This window comes from Gallinula chloropus (assembly GCF_964237585.1).
Source record: "Gallinula chloropus genome assembly, chromosome: 15".
In the NCBI taxonomy this organism is placed as follows: domain Eukaryota; kingdom Metazoa; phylum Chordata; class Aves; order Gruiformes; family Rallidae; genus Gallinula; species Gallinula chloropus.
The window spans coordinates 6,384,829-6,405,318 of NC_140100.1; the positions used below are offsets into that span (position 1 = coordinate 6,384,829).

Consider the following 20,490-nt stretch of genomic DNA (forward strand, 5'->3'; position numbering starts at 1 on the left):
CCTTCCTGCTGTGATTGGCTCCGTCTTCGCCGCATTCCCTGGGATCAATGGGAGAGGGCTGAACAGAAAAGCCGCCTCCATGCCCAGATCTTTTCATAGATCACACAGGCAGGGTCTCAGCCCCTCTCACGCTGGCTGGGGATGAATGTTTGGCTTTTTGGCTACAGGGACTGGAGACGGTTCCTACAAAGAGCATCCTGTGGCCAGGTGTGGGGGAAGCTTGGTCCTGTTTGGCCACTTAAAAATGCAGCAGCTATTAATAACAGCGTTTGCTTTCCACAGCGTTTGCAGATAAGAAGGGTGAATACATCTTATAGATCCTTTGCATTCTTCTCTTGGCCACCTCCCTTCTCCCGTGATGCAGCGGAGCACAGGGAAGGGCCACGCTGTAGCATTTTCTCTCTTGGGAGGAGAGCCAAGTTACATCCTTGCTCAAAAAGCATGTGGGCTGAGCACCCCCCCCCCCCCCCAGGGTTTGGGGGGGCTGCTTTCTGCGCCTTTTTCTTTCTCTTTTGCTGCAGGCAAGGCAGCTGACAGGAAGATGACTGTTACCTTGACAAGATAAATCCCTTCAATCCACACAGCCTGCGAACAGGCTATTAAAATTATAATCTAATCCTTTATTAAGGGACTTGAACCCGCTCAGGAAAACGGACACAAGAGGCTTTGGAACTCGTGCTGCAGCCTCTGCCCCCTGTGCCATCGAACGGTTTCTTATCGCAGCAGCCAGCCAGCAGCGCGCTGATGAAAACTTGGGGCTTGGTGTGGGTGCTTCACCCTTAGATGAATCTGTCATCTCCAATTACTGTGGAATCAAAACCCAGCCTTTGCTTCTCAGAGAATTAGAGAGGGTTTGCAAAAATCACTGTTGCATGTGTTGAACATTTGGGGTTTTTTAAATTATGACCCGCGCCAGTATGATATGTAATAACCAGAACTTTTGGCATCAGCTTTCCCTCACAAATAGTCTAAAACTATCTCTCTGTGTATGTGTCATTAGGTTTTTGTTCTGTCTGGAACATGGATCTTTCCTAAATCCTGCAGGTATTGAGCTGTACTGTGTCTTCATCTCTTGCCAGTTTCAATGGTGGCTCCTTTGGTAGGAAGGTGCACCTTGTGCCGTGGATTTTTCTCCCTTCGATATTAACAGATGCTGGTTTTCCAGATACACTGATGCAAAAAAAATTGTAAGCCAAGGCTTGGTATGTGGGGTTAAGTACAAACGCTTCCCAGCCTTCCAGTGTGAGAACATGCTTTTATCAGCAGAGAAGCAACAAAGCCAGTAACTTCTGCTCCTGAAGATACAGCTTGTTACTCCGCTGCTGTGATTTGCGGTCATGGAACTCGTCATCCCGATCCGGGGCTGGTTTTATGCACCCTGGGTGTGCTGCAGGGTGCTCCCCCTCTTGAAGACTGAGAGGGGATGGGGTTGAGTAGGGATCTCTGGCTGTTGCATTCGATGGGATGTGGTTTATGTTGTCCTTGCAAGATAGATACCGTTTTGGGGACCTGGCAGATGGGCTTTGCTGTTGCACATTTCCCCGGAGCTCAGGGAGATGCGGTAATTGGAGCCAGCATCACCTTGGGTGTGTGTGCAGCTGGCTCACCAGCCCCAGGGGCAGATGGCTTTGTCGATCCCTCATTAGCGTAGAGGTCAGCTGCAGTTTAAACTGGGGCCCTCTCCACGGGAGGATCTCGTAAAGTTGTGTTGTTGATGTGTCTCACTCCCCTGACTTCTGCAGGACTGAGTGGTCTCAACAATGGGGTTTGTGGGGGCTGCAGCATCTCAAGTGGTGGTGGGATGGTGGTGTCCCAGGAAAGTGCTGTTTCAGGGGGTTAATCAATCTGAGACTCAAGTAAAGCCTTTTTAAGTTAGAAGGAATGTTTTTATGTTCCCAGGCTTTAAGAGGAGAGGTCTCTGCCTTTGTGTGAGGAGAGGAGACGGGGTGATGTTGTTCAGTTGAGCTTAGAATATGTTTCTTGTCATATAACTAAACACAAAGCCTTCGGGCGCATGGTTTCCAGTAATCAGCTGCATGATGGGAGAAGAAGCTGTCTCCATTTTCAACAGCATTGCACAGAAATGTTCCATGAAGAAAAATAAATGGACATCTTGAAGCTTTGGGGTTGCCCTTTGAGAGCGCTGCTTGGGCAGCAAAGGAGCAGGGGATGTTTGGCTGCGTGTTGGAGAGTGTGCCTGGGTTGTTTTCCAGCTGGGGATTGTCGCAGCCAGGTACCTGGGGGTGGTTAGGAGCTCTGTGTAGGCTCAAGGAGCCATTCTCTGGCAGCTCTTATGGAGACAGACAGGCTGTAATTACCAGCCCGTGGAAGCAGCCCGCTTTGGGGGTGGGGTGGGGGCGAAGTGTGTCCTGGAAAGTCTTAATTTTAAACATTGGCTTCCAGAATAAGGGAGGGAAGCATTGAGTTTGGCTTTCTGCAGATAAGGGTAACTCCAATCTCCCAAGGAAAAACCTTATCTGGTGGCAGGAGGAGGGGACATCTCATGGAGTTCCCAGGCGTTACTGTTGCACGTGTGCAGGGCTGTGAGATCGGGGTTGGGAAGCTGGCTGGGCTTGAAATAATTCCAGCGTGGCTGCGGGCGTAAAGTGTTTCGGATTCGGCCCCAGAGCTCTCTGAAAGAGAGGGTGCTCTCCATGTGAAGAGTGTTTGGGAAGGAAAGTACAGGCTTGGCAGTGCTGGAGTTGGGATGAGTAACATCAGAAAGTCTTGTACTTGTGGGGTACGTGGGGCTTGGGGTGTCCCTCCTGCCACACTGCCACATTGCAGGTGACCCCATGAACCAAACCAAGCGCTCCTGTGCATGTAGGGAGACCTAGGATGGCTCATGGGGGTTCTGTGCGTCACCCAGCAGCTCCTGTTCTTGGCCTTCTTCCCTAATACCTCCTGACACGAGTACGGACGCTGTCTGGGAGGCGCATTTGTTTTCTGAGAGCTCCAGGTAGTGCCTGGTCCCAGTGGACACGAAGCAGCAGCAGATGCGGCCCAGCAGAGAGCAGGAGGATCTCTGTTGCCATCGCTGCACATATGGCCAGCGGAGCATCTGCTGCCTGGCACGAGGAGGGAGTTGTCTCCTCAGTTCCTTGGTGTCGTTACCCTAAGAGCTGTTTTCACAGCCGTTGTTGGGAGGGGACAGCCGGTGCTGACGTGGGTCAGGGTGATTCTCTGGTTTTAGGTCAGTGCTGGTGTGAAGCCCAAGAGCTGCCTGGACCCTACAAGCCCTTGGTGCCCACAGCTCTCCCTCCAGGCAAAGCCTCTCCTAGCTCAGGAGTTGCATAGCCTTCTTCCAGGACTTTGTCCATCGTGGTGGGAAGGCTAGCTCTGTAGATACCTGCAGCCACCTGAGGCTTTGGCCTTCTGCTGCTACGTTGGGCTGAGAGAACGGCAGATGATGAGAGGCAGAAGGACAGTTTCAGTTTCTGGCTTGTTCTTGTTGAGTAGCGGGTCTAAATATTCTTGCTACAACCTCTAGATAGACATTAGAGAAACACACTGCAATTTATGTCCTCCTCAGAGTTACAGATAAGATCTAAATGGCCTCGTCACAGCACTGTTTAGCTACTAGAGCCGGGATTTAAGCTGTGTTAATTCCAGCTGTTGGGCCAAAAACCTCTGGAAGTGCCAGTGTAGCGTAAATATTTAATAGCCTCTTGCCATTGAAAAGATTAACTGCTCTCCAGCAGCGCCTCGGCTGGGCGGAGCTGGGTTGCTGTTCTCTGGTTTCCATCAAGTCAATGAATTTTAGCAGTCATCTCCCTGGAAAAGCCTCTTAATCGTACTCCAGAGAGTAGGCTCGGCTTGTGCTGCGCTCCCCCTTTAGTCTCAGCCTTGGTTTTGACTAAACCTGAGTCACTCCCAAGGGAGGACGGTCCAGCCGAACGTACCTTTCGTTCCCCCCGTGATTGGGTGCTGAGAAGCAGAGCTGTGTGAAGGTTGCCATGGTGGGACTTGTACCACTGACTCTTGACACTCCTGTGGTTTCTAGGAAGACGATGAGAAGATAATTCAGGAGATTCAGAAGGAGGCAGAAGAGGAGCAAAAGAAGAAAAATGGGGGTAAGTCACAGGCTTTACCTGCACTGAGACACCAGGCAGAGTGCATCAGGAGAGCACGGGGCTCCTGGCTCCTGCCAAGCCTCTGGATCTACCTTGGGTTTTCCCCACAACCTGCCTGTTTGCAGGCTTCTCCATGCATTGCTGTGCTGCGCCAGGCATCACCCAAATCTTGCTCTGGAGAGGAGCACAAGCTGTCACCCTGTCCCTCCTGGGAATGGGTCTGGCTTCAAAGCGGTGCTGTGTGCTGGGGCACTATGGGTGTCTGGCTCACATGTGGCACCACGTGTCCTGGGTGCACAGAGCTGTTCTCCTTCCTCTCTGCTTGGCAAAGGAGCTGAGGGGTAGCAAAACCTCTGTGCTCTGGGTGGGGGGTGAGCACAGGGGCATGAAAGGGGCTGCCCTGCAAAAGGTGGTGGTTGCTGTCTGTGGCATGGTATTGAGGAAAGGAGCCAGCCTGCAAAGCTGGTGCTGCACTTCTGGAGCATGGAAGGAGCAGGGAGCGATGCTGAGGAAGAGTGTGCCAAGGAATGTCCTGGGGCCAGAGGGTGCCAGTTGCAAAGGCAAAACCGTGGACTTGATGGGTTTGGTGTTGGTGGGATGACGGGTTCTTGTCTGTCCCCCCTCTGCAGAGAACAGCTTCAAGCGGATCGGCCCTCCTGCAGAAAAGCCCGTGGAGAAAATCCAGAGAATCGAGGTCATCCCTAGACCTGTTCCTCATAACCTCCATCAGCCCAGGATGCCCCCTTACCCCTTCGTGCACCCTCCCTTCCCGCTCCCTCCTGTCCGTCCCATGTACAACAACATCCCCCTCAACATCGGGCCCATCCCTGCCCCCTACGTGCCCCCCTTACCCAACATGAGGGTGAACTACGACTTCCCCCAGATCAACGTTCCGCTGGAGCACAACTTGCCTATGCACTTTGGCCCTCAGCCCCGACACCGGTTCTGACCCGGCTCAAACAGCACTTAGAGTAGAGTCACTGCAGGGCAAAGCCACCCCAGCAATGTCACCCCTCTTCCCGCTCCAGCCCCCACCCCGGTTCCTTTAGCCAGCTGCAAGGAGGCCTGCTGACACAGCATACCTGCACTGCACCCCTCTCTAGAGCTTCTCTGAACCTTTGCAGCCAAACCTTTCAGGCTGAGCTGTGGCAGGGCTCAGCGCTGCGTTTCCAGGGCTCTCTCCCTACATTGGGCATCCAGATATTTTCCTTTGGCAGAGCCCAGTGGGGCAGCTGTTGGGAGGGGAAAATGAGGCTTTGTGGAGTACAGGGATGCAGCCGTTCCTCAGGGACTTCCCAAAAACACATCCTGCCTTCCTGCTTGCTGGAGCAGCTGCTGCATGACCAAGTGAGTCTTGGGGGAAGGGAGGAGAGGCCTTTGGGAATAAGTCAGAGGAGCCAGCTGCCCTTCTGCCTGCAGAGGGGCAGGAGGCTGGAGTTCCCGTGTTCTCCTGCATCCCTGTAACCTGTTAGCACCTCCCAGCAGAAATAAACCCTTCAAACCCACGTCAGTGCCATGTCCTCAGCATTTCTCACTCTGCAAGCAGATTGAGGGCAGGCAACCCAAAGCTGGATTCTCCCTCAGGGCTTTAGCAAGCACCAGAAGAATCCAGCACCCAAATCTTTGCCAGAACCAAACTTACCCCCTTTGAAGGGCTCCATATTTATTATTTTCCCCCACAAGTAGGTGCCCCTTACCTGCCCAAACGTGGCCTTTGGCTTTGCCACTCTCATCCAGCATCCCAAATCCCATCCCCTCCTTTCCTTCCAGCAGCTGGAGAAACACCTGGAGCCGAACCCACACCTTTTGTTGTCAAAACTGCTGGGCCAAGTACCTGGTTAGATGCCTGGGCAGCAGTGTGTGTGCTGTGGCAGGAGCCCCCCGTGTAGCTGCACAGGCCGGCAGCGAGCCGGGAGCCCCCCGTAGCTGAGCCCCTGCAGCTGTAGCCTCGTGTGAGGGAAGCTGGCTGTGTCCACTGTGCTTAAGGACTTCCAAAAAATGTGTGTTTCGGCTTTAATTGGCTCTGGAAAAGTGTGTTAAAAGGCAAATGTGAGTTTTGATGGGCTTAGGGAGTGAGTGGTTCAGGGAAAGATCTTCCTTGTGAGAGGTGGAGGGGCGGTTGCTGGGCTGTGGGAGGAGCGTTGGCACAAAGCCCCTTCCCCACAGCCCTTGGTTGGGCTGTCTGGGTACAGGCCCCCTTCGGAGGAGAGAAGGGCTGGGGTGGAAAACAAACCCTCCTCCTGGGAATGCTGGGGTAACTTCTACAGCCTGGTTGTGCTGGTGTGGCTTGGTCTGGGCAGTGTCCTACTCTGTCCTGCTGAAAACCTCTGGGGTGCGCTTTCCCTCCCCGGAATTTGAGCGTTGCAGTGGTTGTTTTGGGTTTATTTGGGCTTAGGTAAAACTCCCCCTCTCCGCCTCTTGGTTCTGCCAAACCTTGGAGCTCCCTGGAACTGCTCCCAGCACAGCAAGCGATGGGCATGGGCTGTTGGGATGCTCCCAGGGAGAGGCAGCTTCCAGAGCATCCTCTGTGGCCCAGGAGGGTCTCCCAGAGGGGATTTTCATGCTTTTTGGAGCTGAGTTAGCAATTTCTTCACTCTTGGGCATCACCCATGGGTCGGGCATTCCTGCAGAGTGCTGTGTCCCAGCTCCTCAGCACTGTGGTGTCTCCAGCATTAAGAACTGAGCAGTATTCCCTTGCTGCTATCCTTACTCTTTTAATTTTAATTTGTTTCTGGAAGTGGTCTGGGCACTGCAGGAGCTTTTGCCACTTGCTGCTCGGCTGGGCCCCAGCCCAGTTTCAATCCCAGCTTGCAGTGTGTGATTCCTGCAGTAGGCAGGGCAGGGTGTCCCGTTGGGTTTGGAAAGGGCTGTCCTTCCCAGCCTTAGTGAGAAGCAAGAGGATAGACCTGGGTCAGAGGAACTGCATGTGGCATCCTGGGTTTTTAACAGACGAGACCTTAGGGGCTTGGACGAGCCCTCTGGGCTCCCTGGAGCGTGTGCAGGGGGTCCAGGCAGCTGGGATGCAGCTTGGCTGTGGATTTGGTGGCCTGAGTGGGCTGTGTTCCGTGGCTGGGAGCAGTGGCCAGAGCCTGTGCTCACACCCTGGTTTTTGGTGTGTGTGTCAAGAGCTGAGCTGAGCCTTGGCAAGAGGGATGTGCTGGGATGGAGCAAGAGGGATGGAGGGTGGTGCCTGTGGTCTGTCCTGCTTTGTGATGTCTTCAGCTGTCACGGTCCTGGAGGAGCTCAGTAGAGGTAAGGGGGAGAGAGGGGGCTGTTGTCCCACAAGCTGTGGGCTTGTTTGTGTCAGGGAGAGATGGGCGCTCGCTCTGCCAGCCCTGAGCTGGCTGAGCCCTCTGCCCGGCCCTGGGGTGACACTGGGCTCCAGACACTCCACCTTTCCCCAAAAACTGCTCCGCAGCTGGGGCATCGGGACAGCTGGGACCCCAACAAAGCTACCCCCTATCAGGTCCCTAACTCCCACATCCCATTTCCCTCCTGCCCCACCATCCTTGGAACCATCTATCCTTTCAGAAGCAGCAGGGTGGTTGCTGTGCCCAGGCCGGTCCCTCACCAGGTACTCCATACAGTTAACTGCAGCGTCCCGTTCTACTTGCCTTAAAGGTGGAGAGAAATACTTGTAGTATTTGCACTTAGCAAAACGTTATATTAAAAGACAGAAACCCTGTAAAGATGTGCATGTTCTGCAACTTTGTATAACGATAGGGGAAAACACATAGGTGGTTTATTAAAAAAAAAAAAAGGGGGGGGGAAAAAAGACAAAAAATATTTTTCTTGACCTTCCAGTAGTAACCTGTTGGGCTATTCTGTGTGTAAAAAGTTCCTGTATTATATTGTAATTTGAATTTTTGTAAATAAATTTGTGCAATCTGGCTTTTACCTGTTGTGCTTTGTTACAGCCAAAACATCATCCCTTGTGTGTGTGTCCCTCACCTCATCCCTCCTGCACCCACTTGGTGCTGGGGCTGATGCCTGGCTGCAGCGTGGAATGGGCAGGGCCCTTGTGCCAGACCTGCAGCCTGTGTGGTTGAAGTCTCGCAGGCACAAACCCGTTTGACCCTCCTGGAAAAGCTCAATGTGTTCCACATGCTCCTGGGGAAAAACTGGATGGGAGAGAAAATGGTTTCCAGTCGCTCCAAATGGAAACCAGGATGTGTATGGTGTGGGGAACGGCTGGGGGGACCTTCCCCACCCCATGCTGGAGTGATGGTAAATAGGGAATTTGGCTTTAAAAGCAAAAGGAAATGGGAAAGGGGGGCAGGGTCCCCCCGTGGCTCACCCATCCTCAAAGCTGCCTCTGGGCCCAGTGGATTAACTCTGCTCTGAGCATCTCCAGAGGTGACTCAGCCCCCAGTCAGCTGTGGCTTGGAGCCTGCTTTATGGAGATGAGCCTGTGGGTCACCATTTCCACCCCCTACCCAAAATCCTCCAGGGTCTCTAGAGCCAGCTTGGACTCTTGAGTTGACCCCAAAGCCTCTGCCCCCCCTCCCAGCACTCCCTGCCCGGAGCTGTGCTCCTCAGTGGAAAGCTGCTGCCACCCCAACAGACCACACGCTGCTGCTCGTATCCGAATGCAGGTTTTATTTTTAATTCATCTTTCTCCATTTGAAGCTATTTTTGGGTTTTTTAAGTTATACAAATGGCACTTACAAAAAAAAAATAATAATAAAAAAAACCAAAAGCCCCCCCCCAAAAAAAAACCCCAAAAGAACCCAAAACTTAAATCTTCAGAGTGAGATGTTTCCAGAGAGTCACGACACCCGATAAAAGGAGACAGGAGAGATGTTGACCTAGTGTCACACAGAAGAAGCCAGAGCGGGAGTTACACCGGGGGACGGGGAGGAGGCGACACAGAATTGGGGGAGCAGGGGGTGAAGGCCAGCGAGAAGTGTGTGTGCCAAGTCACAGGGTCACTCAGGGCTTCATCAAGACACTCGGTCCTTCAAGAGGCATCGTGGTCCCCGGGCGGGCGCGTGGAGCCCGTGCGAGCACAGGCAGCCCCTGGATGTAAGCGCAGAGCCGAGGTAGAGTCCCAGCTGGGATCCCCTGCGCCGGGGAGGGACCCCGGCCCGCGTGCCCCCTGGTAGGGGACAGGTCACTCGCTCTCCCAGCTGGGAGTTTAGCACCAAGCTCCTACGGAGGGTTCCGGGTTACCCCTCCACATGGCTTTAAGGCTGACGAGCCCCTACCATACCTCTGGCGATAGGGACCGGCCCTGGTTTGGCACGGCAGCGATGCCATGAGCACCCTTGGCATGGGGCGCAGAGGGGATGGGAACAACACGCATGGGTGCTCCCTCCCCAGAGGGGACCCACGAGCGAAAAGGCTCCTTGGTGTGTTCACAGGGAGCAAATCCCAGCCCTGGGAAGGCCCCAAAGGATAAAGTGCCCTTCAACACCCTAACAAACACGTCGGCATCACCCGTTACAAACAGCGGAATCTCTAACGCAGACCTAGTACGGACAACAGCCGGGGACGCAGTGCCACAGGGAGCGTATATAAATAGAGACTAACAAAAATACTGTTTTGGTCTTTTTTTTTTTTGTCTTTTTTTTTTGTCTTTTTTCATCTTTTTTTTTTCCTTTTCCAGTAGGGCTGTGATGACAAGAGGCTGAGCCCAGGTGCCCCAGGGGATGGGGAGCAGGACCGGGAGCTGCTCTCCTTGGGGGAAGCCCGTGGGAACGGGCAGTTCCTAATTCAGCATCAGGTGCTCAGCGATTTGTGTCGCTGTTCCAGTATTGTAGGAGAAGGAAGGGAGGGGGGGGGAAGCAAAACCACAAAGCTACTGAGCAAGTATCACTGTGCAAAGTTTGCTAAGGAACTTCTCTATTCTGTAAACCAAAATCTGCAGCTGATGCTTCCAGTCACCGCCCCAGGAGGTCGCATCACCCAGACGGGCTCCTGCAAGGACCAGAGACCCAGGTGCTGGAGGCAGGCTGGATGAAGCCCCCTGCCCGATATGGGCTTGCTCTGTGTGTCCCCCTATTCCAAAACACTCCTGCCTGCCAGGCACAGCAACAGGACCAGCCTCGGGCGAGCACCTGCTGGGATGGACCCACCTTGGGGGTCTACGATGCTCCTCCAGAGCCAGAGGCACAAGGAGGGACACAAGGAGCGTGGGGCTTTGTGAGATGAAAGGCTGAGGCTTTCCAGATGGGAATCACCCTAAAACATCGTTTCCAGGTACATGGTGGGGATGGGGAGGGGGATGTGGGCTTGCTGGCTCTTCTGCAGGGACATGTGCTGGCGTACGCCAGCCCTGTCCCTGGGGCTGCTGTGATATGTAAGGTCACCTCTTATGTCTCAGCTGGGGACAAATCCTGCCCCAAAAGCCAGGAGCAGAGAGAAGCTGCTGGGAGGAGCCAGGAAGAGCCGGCTGAGCTCAGCACCTTCACTCTGCACCTGGCTGGAGCAGGATGGGACAGGTGCTCCAGGGGATGCTGGCAGCACAGAGATGGCGCCAGCAGTGATATGGCAGCAGCGAGCACAGAGGTGATCTCATTCCCTTTTTTCCAGTCAAGGAGACGAAAATAACTACCTAAGGTGATGCTCAGGGCCGGGATGGGGGTTACGGCAGTTTCCAAGCCCAGCAAACCTGGAGGGAAGTGGCAGAAGAGGGTGGGGGGTGGGAATGGGAGAAGAGACAGACCCCTCTACAAAGCTATAGGCAGCTGCCCCATCACTTTTCCAGTTCTTACAGAGATTCATGGAGACCAGACCCACCTCCCACACAACTCGGGCAGGAGAGGAGGACGAGCCAGTCTGAGAATCCTTGAGAGAGAGGAGAAACAGAACTGAAAAGAGAAAAAAACCAAGGACAAAGGAGGGGAAAGAAAAGTTGGCGACGGGAGGTACGCTAAAGTGCATTAATATTCCCAGAGGGTGGAGGCATCAATGGCGTCAGCAGATGCCTTGAGGACCCCAGCGTGGTCGCCCTTCAGGTATTTGCCGTTGATCTTGATGGCCACTTTGTTATAGTCGCAGAACTCAAAAAAGAAGTCCACGGGGGAGTCGCTGCTGCTGGTGACGGACGACTCGCTCCCCACCATCCAGTACTTCCCAGTGGCATCTGCAGGCAGAGGGAGAGGTGACGAGGTGGCCCCGTGAGCCACCACCAAGGGCCAGCGCACCCGCACCCCCGCTGCCGTGGGCTGTTCCCACCCCTGGGGACTCACCCTTGATGTTGTAGGCCCCATCGTTGAACTCCAGCTGGAAGACGTCGTAGGAGGAGCGGTTGGAGTCCAGGGTGCCGGTCACCTTCCGGCACCCGATGAAGCCGTGCTCCCCACGGAGGACGATGATGGGCCTGTTGATCAGCTTCATCACGAAATGCTCCGTCTCCCCTGCGCCAGAGGGAAGAGAGGCTGTGAGAGCAGCTTTGGGGGGCACAGGGCCTGGACACCACAGCTGGCAGACAGCAGTGAGGAGGGGGAGCTGTGCTCCTCACCCACCCCACCCATCCCCTCCCATCTCAACAGGCACCGAGAACCGTATTGCCTGCATCCCTGAGCATCCCCTGGGGAAGAGCCCAGTGTGAGGGGGCGGATGACTCTATCCCCTTACGCCCCCTGACACGGGGGTCCCTAAGGAGGGGGGTCCCTTACCCGCTGTCTCCATGGAGGCCGCCAGCTGCCCGTTCTTCTTCGCCGTCACATACTTGCCGTTGGCAGCCTTCAGGGTGATGCGCTTGTCGCACCACTCGATGTCGAAATAGCAGCTGGCGTTCCTGCGGGGGCAGAGAGCCGTCAGCGGGGCGGGATGGACGGGAACACGGCCCCTGCCGCCCCGCCGGCTCCGAAAGGGCCACGGCTGGATTGGGGGGGGGCCCTGATTCAGTCTGAGTTTGCAGGATGAGCCACACCATTGCAGCCATCCTGGTGGGAAGCCCTCTCCTCGCAGGCAGGAGGCAGGCAGCCGGCCAAAGGCACTTCTGGGAGTTTCCAGGGTTGAACTGCAGGGTAAAGCATTTCACCATCCCCAGCCCCGGGAAGGATTACGTGGCCCGAGGGACTTCCTGAGCATCATGGGCGAGTGGCAAGCCCCAGCCCAGCCCCAACTCGTTGGGGAATTTGCTGCCTTTGCTGGGAAGCATTTTGGGGCTAGTGCCTAGGCTGGAAACCCCCACCTTGGAGGCCCCTGGAAGATGCAGAGGGGTCCCTGAAACCCAGGCATGGCCCCCTCACCCCCCGCACGGCCAGGGACTCACTTGGTGGAGGCGGTGGACTGGATGCCCCCGTTGGAGGTGAGAGTCCAGTACTTCCCAGTGTAGGTCCTGAAGGCGCATTTCTTGGTGTCCTTGTTGATCTCCAGCTGGTAGGTCTCCTGGTCACCTTCCTCATCTTGGTTGGCCGAGAGGTCCATCCCTGGGGGGCAGAGGCAGACGGAGGTGGGGGGGTGTCAGGGGGGGAAAGGGGGAGGTGCTCCAACCTGCCTCTAGTGGGTCCAGGTATGGGGGCAGCCCACGAAACCCAACTGTGAGGGGCTCCTGCTCCCCTGGGTGGGCTGTGGTGACCCCTGTATCCCTTTCATACTTCTCCCCTCTGGAATTTTGGGTTCAAATCCAGGTTTTCATTTGGCCGCTCAGGTGTTCAGGAAGGAGGGTTGGGCTGGGCTGGCATGACCACAAGATTCAGCCCAGGGCTCTGCAGCTTCGCCACGAGTAAGCACCAAGCAAAACCCAGCTTAGATACTGCACATGGACAAGGGCTGTAGTGTGTCCCCACCAACACCAAGGTGACAGCCAGGTTATTCACTCCATTGTCAGAGGCCACCTCACCACCTGTGAGTCCCCAGCTTGGGCATGGTTTAAGGACCATGGAACCACTTTTCATTGTCCCAGCCCGTTGGGGCAGCAAGGTTTGGAGGGAACAGAGGCTCAGGAAAGCCCTGGGGCAGCCAAGCCTTTCCCTGGCTCCCAAAAAACCCACTGGCACCAGCCTGTCCCCCAGCTCTGCCAGCCAGGATGACACGTCCCAGCACCAAAGGAACCAGAGGCACACTCAGGGCTCTGGCAGCCTCGGAGGTGGGTGCAGCCAGTCTGGGGCCACCAGCCACAGCCCTGGGGCCAGCACTGGGCCCCCCCCAGCCACGTGCACATCCAGCTGCAGGCACAGAGCCCAAGTGAACCTGCTTAGTCAGGGCTACCAGGGCCAAGTCCTCTCCAGAGCCCTCCCGCTCCGTGGATTCCTGCCTAAAAACGCTGCTGGGATGCGAGTCACAGGCTGGAGCCAAAGGAAAGCGGCGGCGCTGCCACGGCGCGGCGGGGGGGAAACCGAGGCACAGCGCCCAGCCCCGCTCCCCCCATCTGCCCACAGCTGGGACAAGCAGAGCCAAGGCCCAGCACCACCGTGGGGCACGGTGGGTCCATCACCAGTGGGAACAGCCCAGGAGGGGACAGCAGCTCAGGGGAACAGGATGGGTGTTCCCAAGCACAACGCGGCCACGGCCCCTGGGTGCTGGGGCACACACCAGCCCAGGAGCCAGTGATGGCTCCTCCCACATCCCACCCCAGCATCCCAACCCAGGGCAGGCGGCTCTGTCCGTCACCCCATCCTACTGTGTCTGTCACCCCATCCTGCCACCTGGGAAGAGGCAGTTTATCCAGCAGAACCCAGGGTGCAGCTTCTGCTTTGCATGTGGGTGCCCCACCTTCCCCACAGGGGTCAGGCTTTGAAGGACTGGCTTTGTCAGCCCTAATCTTATCTCCCCCCATGCAAACTGTCCCGTGGTGCCTCTTCTTCCCTGCCAGGCATCCTGCATCCCACCACACCTTCAGCCACCCCCTGCCATCCCTGGGGTATCTGGGCAGCACGGGGTGGGGGCTGCAAGGCAGCTGACCCCAGCCCCACAGGCCAAGTCCCTGGCTCACGTGGTCGCCCCTGTTACTGAGCCAGCAGCTGGTGGGAACATTTGGTCCCAATTCTGCACCCCCGCTGGGAAAGCAGCACCACAGCAGCCTGCTCCAGCCCCCCAGAGCCATACAACTGCCAGAAGGGGAGAGAGGCTCTGGGGGGTTCACAGAGGGACCCTGGGGGGGGTCACAGAGGGACTGGGCAGCGGGCAGGGATGCTGGGGGATGCAGCCCACCGCCTGAGGCTGTTGGCACCCCAAACCTGTATGAGCTGCTGGCGACTGTGTGGGAGCAGGCGGGACGTGGCAGTTCCTCCTCACCACACTTTTAGGTGAGGCCCCTGACCTCTGGGGTGCTTCAGGAGCCCTGGGGTGCTTCAGGAGCCCCCAGACACCCCCCAAGCATGCGCAGCACTTTGGCTTTCCTCTCGGGGTGCCTCGCAGGGCCCCCTCCTCAGAGCGTGCTGGGTTGGGTTACACCGACTCAGCGGCAAGGAATGCGGATACAGCTGAGGAGGAGGGGGCTTCAAAGGGCTGGATGGCTGGGGAGGAGGGGGTCAGGGGCAGCAGGCCCATGGCAGTCCAAGAGAGATGTCCCCAGGATGGGGGGGACAGAGGCTGCCCCTCCAGCCACCCCCCAGCCTGGCGCTTGGCGGCTGCGGGGAGCAGGCGTCCCGCAGCGCCCGTCAGGCTTTAATTACCACTCCTGGTAAATTGACAGCCTGGAGCCCCCGCCACTCAGCCTGACCTTGATGAAGCTGCTAATTACAGCTGGAGGCGGGGAGGAGGGGCGAGGGCGGAGGCACCCCCAAAAATTCCCCGCCGGCTCCGTCTTCAACCATCTTCAACACGGGTTGGCTACAGGGGTCCTGGGGAGGATGATGGGGGGGGGGAGGTGTAAGCTGGGGGGGTGCTGAGGCGTGTATGTCCCCAGGGCCTCCTAACACCCAGCCCCCTCCAAACAAAGCCCCTGGGCTGGAGGTCCCAGGGGAGGAGGGAAGGGTGCTGGGCAGGAGAGCCGGCACAGGAGCAGACAGGGGCTTCCCAAGGCCCCGGCTGCTGAGGTCTCCAGGTGCTCCAAGCCCCCGGGTTGCAGGAGCGATGCCCCAGCCCTCGCTAATCCCAGCGCAGGACATGGAGGCCCATGGCCACCCCAGAGCACGCACAGGCCTTCCCCCACCTCCCACGGACACGGCTTCTCCATCAGAAGGAGCAGCTGGCTGTGGCCATGCCAACCACCACATCCCATCGGCATACACGGCACACAGAGGCCTCTCCCCAGCCATCCCAGGATGCCAGCAAGGCCACAGCCAACAACTGGGACAGGCCCCTTGGAGCCCACCCCTCCTAGACCCCCAGAGCTGCCCATGCAGGGGCTCTGCTCACTGCCTTTCCCCCAGCCCAGCCCTGGGGACAGACGGGATGCTGTGCCTTTCCCATCCTCCAACTCCCCAGAGCCCTGAGGATCCCCCCCAAAACCCCATGGTTGTGCCTGAAAAACCCAAACCCCCTACCCTCTGAGGGAGCAGCACCCCTGCAAAGCCCCCCAGCCCTCCTGGGCAGCAGGGCAGGATTTTGGGCACTCGTGGCCCCAGCAATCTGGAGGTGGGGGGGGAAGGGGGGGATTGCACCACGCTGCCCCATGCTGCCCCAAGCCTTGTCCCCTCCCTACCCTTCGGACAGGCTAATGATGCACCCCTACCTAAATCCAAGCACATTGCTATCTAAAAGCACCCATGCAGCTCCTCTGCCAGGGGCGCTGCTCCATGAGGGGGTCACAGATGGGGGCGAAACATGGATTTCCTGGAAAACCCACCCCACCCTTCCCTATGGATTTCCTGTGGCTTCATGGTACCACCAAGTGCCAAGATGCCACTTGGCATCTCAGGGTAAAAAGCCAGCAGCCAAGCCCACGTGCCTCCAGCCGTGCCCAGCGCGCTCCCGTCACCACACTGTTCACTCACACCCCCCCTTCCTCCTTCCCAGACCCCCATTTCCCAAAATGCCTCGCTCCAGACTCGGCCCATCCTCTCCTCCCCCACCCCCCCACGGTGGGGGAGGCAGGCAGCACACCTCTGCTGGGCGGGGGGCTGGCAGGGGCCCAGCGGAGCGGGGAGGATGCCAGCGCTCTGCCCCCGGGGACCCTCGCGCCCACAAAGGGCCCTTTGTTGCTGCAGCGGGGGCTAGAAAGGGGCCATTGAGCCAGGGAGGAGGCTGCTTTCTGCCAGCAGCACCCCGACTCTGCTCTGCTTGAGGGCGCAAAGGGGAGATGGGGGATCTCACAGAGCCTGGGGCTGCCCAGGGACCCCATCCACTGCAAAGGGCTGGAGGCAGGGTTGCTGTCTGGCACCCCCCCCTCAAGCTCCCCTCAGTCTGTCGGTGCCCCAGCGCCCCACGCGCAGGGGATGGCCACGCTGGCCATCCCATCCCATCCCATCCCGGGAACAGGGATGCGGCTCCAGGCCAGGAGCTGACTCGGCACTTGTGGGACAGCGCAGTCCCAAGGCTGGACGGGCTCCAGCTCCCAACCAGGGGAGCCACAAAAGGCCCCACGGCCCCATCGCCACCCGTCCCACGGGGCAGGGGGGACACAGCCGCTGCCAGCCCCGCTCCCACCCCAACTCCACAGGCGGGAGCTGCCTTTTCCCACCAGCCCCCGCTGAGCCACAGCCGCTCCCTGCCCACGTCCCCCATCCCCGGCGGCCTCCGGCACATCTGCCGGCAGCGCGGCGCTTATCAGCTCGGCGGGGGAAAGGGCTGTCTGCCACCGCTTCCTCCAGCCGCTGCCTTTCGGCTGCCTGCCTGCTAACCTTGGGACAAGGAGCTTTCCTGACGGGAGATGGGGGGGAGTAAACCCCAGATTGCAGCAGCCCCCAGCCCCTCACTGCTGCCAGGCAGGATAAACTGGGTGGAAACGGCTTTTCCGGCCAAAACGGACTTAAGCGAGGGCGTGCAGCCCCAGCACAGCCCTTCCCGCTGGGTTTGGCTTGGAAAAGGGCCGGGCATAGCCCACAGCCCCCTGTTGCTGGGGAGATTTGGGCCCCCCCCCCCTCCTCTCTCCCCCTCAACCCCCAGCCATCCCAAATCACACAAAGCCAGCGGGTCCAGCAGCACCACTTCCACCCGCGCCATGGGGTTCCCCCGCACCCTCCCACCCCACCGTGTGGGACCCCAGCCTGCACATCTGCCCCCCACATCTGGTTTTCCCATCTCCAGTGACAAAGGGCTGCAGCAGCCTTCCCTTCCCCCACGGCGCTGCGGCAGCCTCCCGCCAGCCTCCCGCCATCACCATCCTCCTCCTCCTCCTCCTCCTCCCCAAATCCCTGCGCCTGGACAAATCATCCCCATCACCCATCTTTTCAGGCTTTTTTGGGGTGGGCTTTTTTTCTTAAGGGCCCACTGAGCAGCACAGGGTCTGCTCTTGGATGGAGGAAGGCGCGGAGCCAGGAGCTGCCCAAGCACAGACCGGGGCTGAGCTGCAACCTGGAAACATTTATATCGAGAGCCTGGAAAATCCCCCGGTGCGTGTTGCTCGGGGCTGGGCTGCAGGAAGACGTGCTCGCACCCATCCCGTGCCCGGCGTGCGCCGGCCTGACTCGGGCCCCGGGGCTCCCACAGCATCCTGGCTGAGTGTACCTCCAGCATCACTCTGCCAGTGGAGCGGGGATCCCCCTGTCCTCCAGCAAGCGCCCCTCAAGTTGGGGTGCTGTGTGGTTGAAGGGGGAGGGGGCACCCGTGTGCCCAAGGGGCTGCACTGGAGGCAGGTGGCATGGTGGCCTCTCTGCAGAGCAGAGGGGATGGGTGCAGGCAGCTGCCTTTGTGTGGGCTGATGTAGGTCATGGCTCCACACGTTTTGGCGAAGCCATTTATGTAACCCTGCCATGGTTGGGGGGGATGTTAACACACCCCCACCCACCCACCGGGGAGGACCACAGCCCCCCCGCCCCCCCCCCCCCCACCCTGGGCCCCCACTCTGTGGGGTGTGTGGCTCAGCGATGCTGGGGAGGAGGGAGAAGGGGGAGTCTGGTGGAGGCTTTGTTGGGTGAACAATGAGCTCCGCAGGTACGAAGGCGAGATGGCAGCCCTGCCTCCTTCATGGCAAGGGGAAGACTTCATTCATCCATCCATCCGTCCATCCATCCATCCATCCATGCATCCCCCGCCTCGGCCCCCGCCCCCGTCCATCCCGGCGCCCCACGGCAGGCCCCTCGCCATTCCTCCCCCACCCGGGGCACCCCGCAGAGACGATGCTGCAGGGATGGGGGTGCTGGAGGATGGGCCCCCAGGCAGGCGGTGCTGGAGGGATGCGGGGGGGGGGGGGGGGGGGGGGGGGAGTATGCTGGGGGGGGGGGGGGGGGTGACGATGATGGAGGGATTGGGGGAGGGACTGCAGGCAGCCATGCTGGAGGGGGGGTGTGTGCTCTGGGGAAATGGTAAATTAAGGGGAGGGGTGTGTGTGAAGAGGGGCTCAAGAGGGGGGCAAGACTAAAGGGGTGATGGCGGGGGGGTATAGGGGGGCACCCTGTGGGGTTGCTGCTGCAAGAAGGCAGGGGAAGCTGGAGGGATGGGGGTGTGTGTGGAGGGGGTGCTGTCGCGGGGCAGTGCTGCAGGGGGACGACTCTGGGGTGATGCAGGGGATGCAGAGGAGGTGATGCCCGAGCGATGCAGCTCGGGGCGGGCGATGCCCAAAGGACAATGATGCTGGAAGGGATGCAGGGGCGCACCTCGGGGCGACGACACCCCAGGGACTTAGGGGCAGCGGAGCCTCGCCCCCCACCCCCCACCCCCCCACCCCCCCACCCCCATGCCCTGGTACCTTGCCGGGTGGAGACATTCCTGTCGTTGCCGGCTCGGAGCACGACCTGCGGGCAGCTCTGCTCGAGGGCGAAGAGCTCGTCCTTGCCCACCTTGGCGCTCTTGCCGGCCTTGAGGGTGCCGCTGGGTCCCGAGGGGGCGAGGTAGCGACCCTCCCCGTCGCGGAAGGCCACCTTCCCGCAGCGGAACTCGAGGGTGAAGGCGGTGCCGGGCTCGGCGGCGGGGACCAGGCGGCCGTCGCTGCGCAGCAGGCGGTGGTCGCAGCTCTGCAGGCTGTACCGCTGCTCCACGAAGAGCAGGGTGATGAGGGCATCCACCCCCCACGGCACGTCGCGGTCCACGGCCAGCTCGTCCCGGCGAGGTCCCAGGTGGGCGTAGCGCTTGCGGGCCAGGCTGTAGAGGTTGGCCTGAGGATGCATGGCCAGGTGGACGCTCCATTTCTCGGCGGCCGAGACGGCGGGGGCGAAGCAGGAGAGCCGGTCCTCGGTGCCGCCGAAGAAGCGGCGGTGGGGCTCGGACTGCAGCGACCAGCGCCCGTCGCCGTGAGCCACCACCAAGAAGCGGCAGTCGGGCCCCGGCTCCTCGCTGTCGCAGCTCACCCGGCCGTCCTTGTCGGCGGCCAGGTACCGGCCCAGGTGGCTTTTGAGCAGCACCGCGCTGGAGTCCTCCCCGTCCTGCTCCAGCGTCCAGATCTGCTTCTTCTTCATGCTGGCGGCCGAGGCGTTCACCTTGAAGCCGAAAGCCTCCGCCGTCAGGTACTTGTTGCTGCAGTTGATGAGCCCGAACTGGATCTGCACCGGCTCCGCCGTCCCGTTCGCCGTCATCCTGCTGCTGCTTCTGCTGCCGCCGCCACCGACCGCCGCTGCCGCCGCGCCCGCCCCGGCACCGGCTTTATACCGCCGCCGCCGCGGCGCCGCCCCCCCTCCCCATCCTCGCCCGTCGGGGCCGCCCCCCGCCGCGACCCCCGCCCGCCCCCTCCCCGCCGCCCCTCCGGCCTCCGCCGCTGCACCCCCCGCGCGCCCCCCCACCCTCCCTCAGGAAGCCCCGGGCCCCTCCTGGCGCAGCAAGAGCCCCCCTTAAATTGCAGGACCATCCCCCCCCCCCACACACACACCCATTGCGAGGCCCTTCCCTGCATCGCAAACGTCCCCTCGAATTGCAGGACCCCCTCCCCCGCACCGCAAGACCCCCACATTGCAAGACCCATCCCCGCGTCGCAGGAGCCTCCCTGCATTGTGCAACACACCCCCCACCCCCAAATACCCCGTGACCCTTCTACATTGCAAGACCCTTCCCTGCATCACAAGAGCCCCGCTGAACTGCAGGGCCCTGTACTCATCACGAGACCCCCACCGCACGGCAAGGCCCCTCCCTGCATTGCAAGGACACTCTGTGCATAGTGCAAGAGCCCCACACACACATTGCAAGGCCCCCCCACCATTGCAAGCCCCCCCCCCATTGCAAGGTCCCACCTTGCAAGGTCCCCTGCACCCATTGCAAGATCCCCTGCACCCATTGCAAGATCCCCTTCCCCAACTGCAAGGGCCCCCTACGTTTGAAGGCTCCCCCCCCATTGCAAGGCCACTCTCCCTCAATGGAAGCCAGGATGTTTTCCATTTCAGGCCTCTCTCTGCATGGCAAACCCCCTTGGCGTTGCATAGCAAGAGCCCCCTTGAATAACAGGACACTCCCCCCCCATTGCAAGAGCACCCCTGCATGGCAAGGCCCACCCCCA

General features: G+C 59.3%; 2 protein-coding genes across 2 annotated transcripts in view; one reads left to right on the top strand and one right to left on the bottom strand.

Annotated features, from left to right (window-relative positions):
• The window catches only part of RNF216 (ring finger protein 216), a gene marked incomplete at its 5' end in the record, with an annotated part of 62,040 nt that extends 56,878 nt beyond the window's left edge, over positions 1-5,162 (top strand). The window contains 2 exons of the mRNA XM_084270995.1: positions 4,004-4,073; positions 4,703-5,162. Of these exons, the coding sequence (XP_084127121.1) occupies positions 4,004-4,073; positions 4,703-5,022 (390 nt within the window). The 3' untranslated portion in view covers positions 5,023-5,162. The remainder of the gene's footprint in view (positions 1-4,003; positions 4,074-4,702) is intronic.
• A 5,795-nt stretch (positions 5,163-10,957) lies between these two features.
• Positions 10,958-19,579, bottom strand: FSCN1 (fascin actin-bundling protein 1; the record flags this gene model as incomplete). The annotated part of the gene is made up of 5 exons (XM_084270880.1): positions 10,958-11,160; positions 11,267-11,434; positions 11,696-11,817; positions 12,298-12,454; positions 18,757-19,579. The coding sequence occupies 5 exons, from the start codon at positions 19,577-19,579 to the stop codon at positions 10,958-10,960; spliced, it is 1,473 nt and encodes a 490-aa protein (XP_084127006.1).
• Between the last annotated feature and the right edge of the window lie 911 nt (positions 19,580-20,490).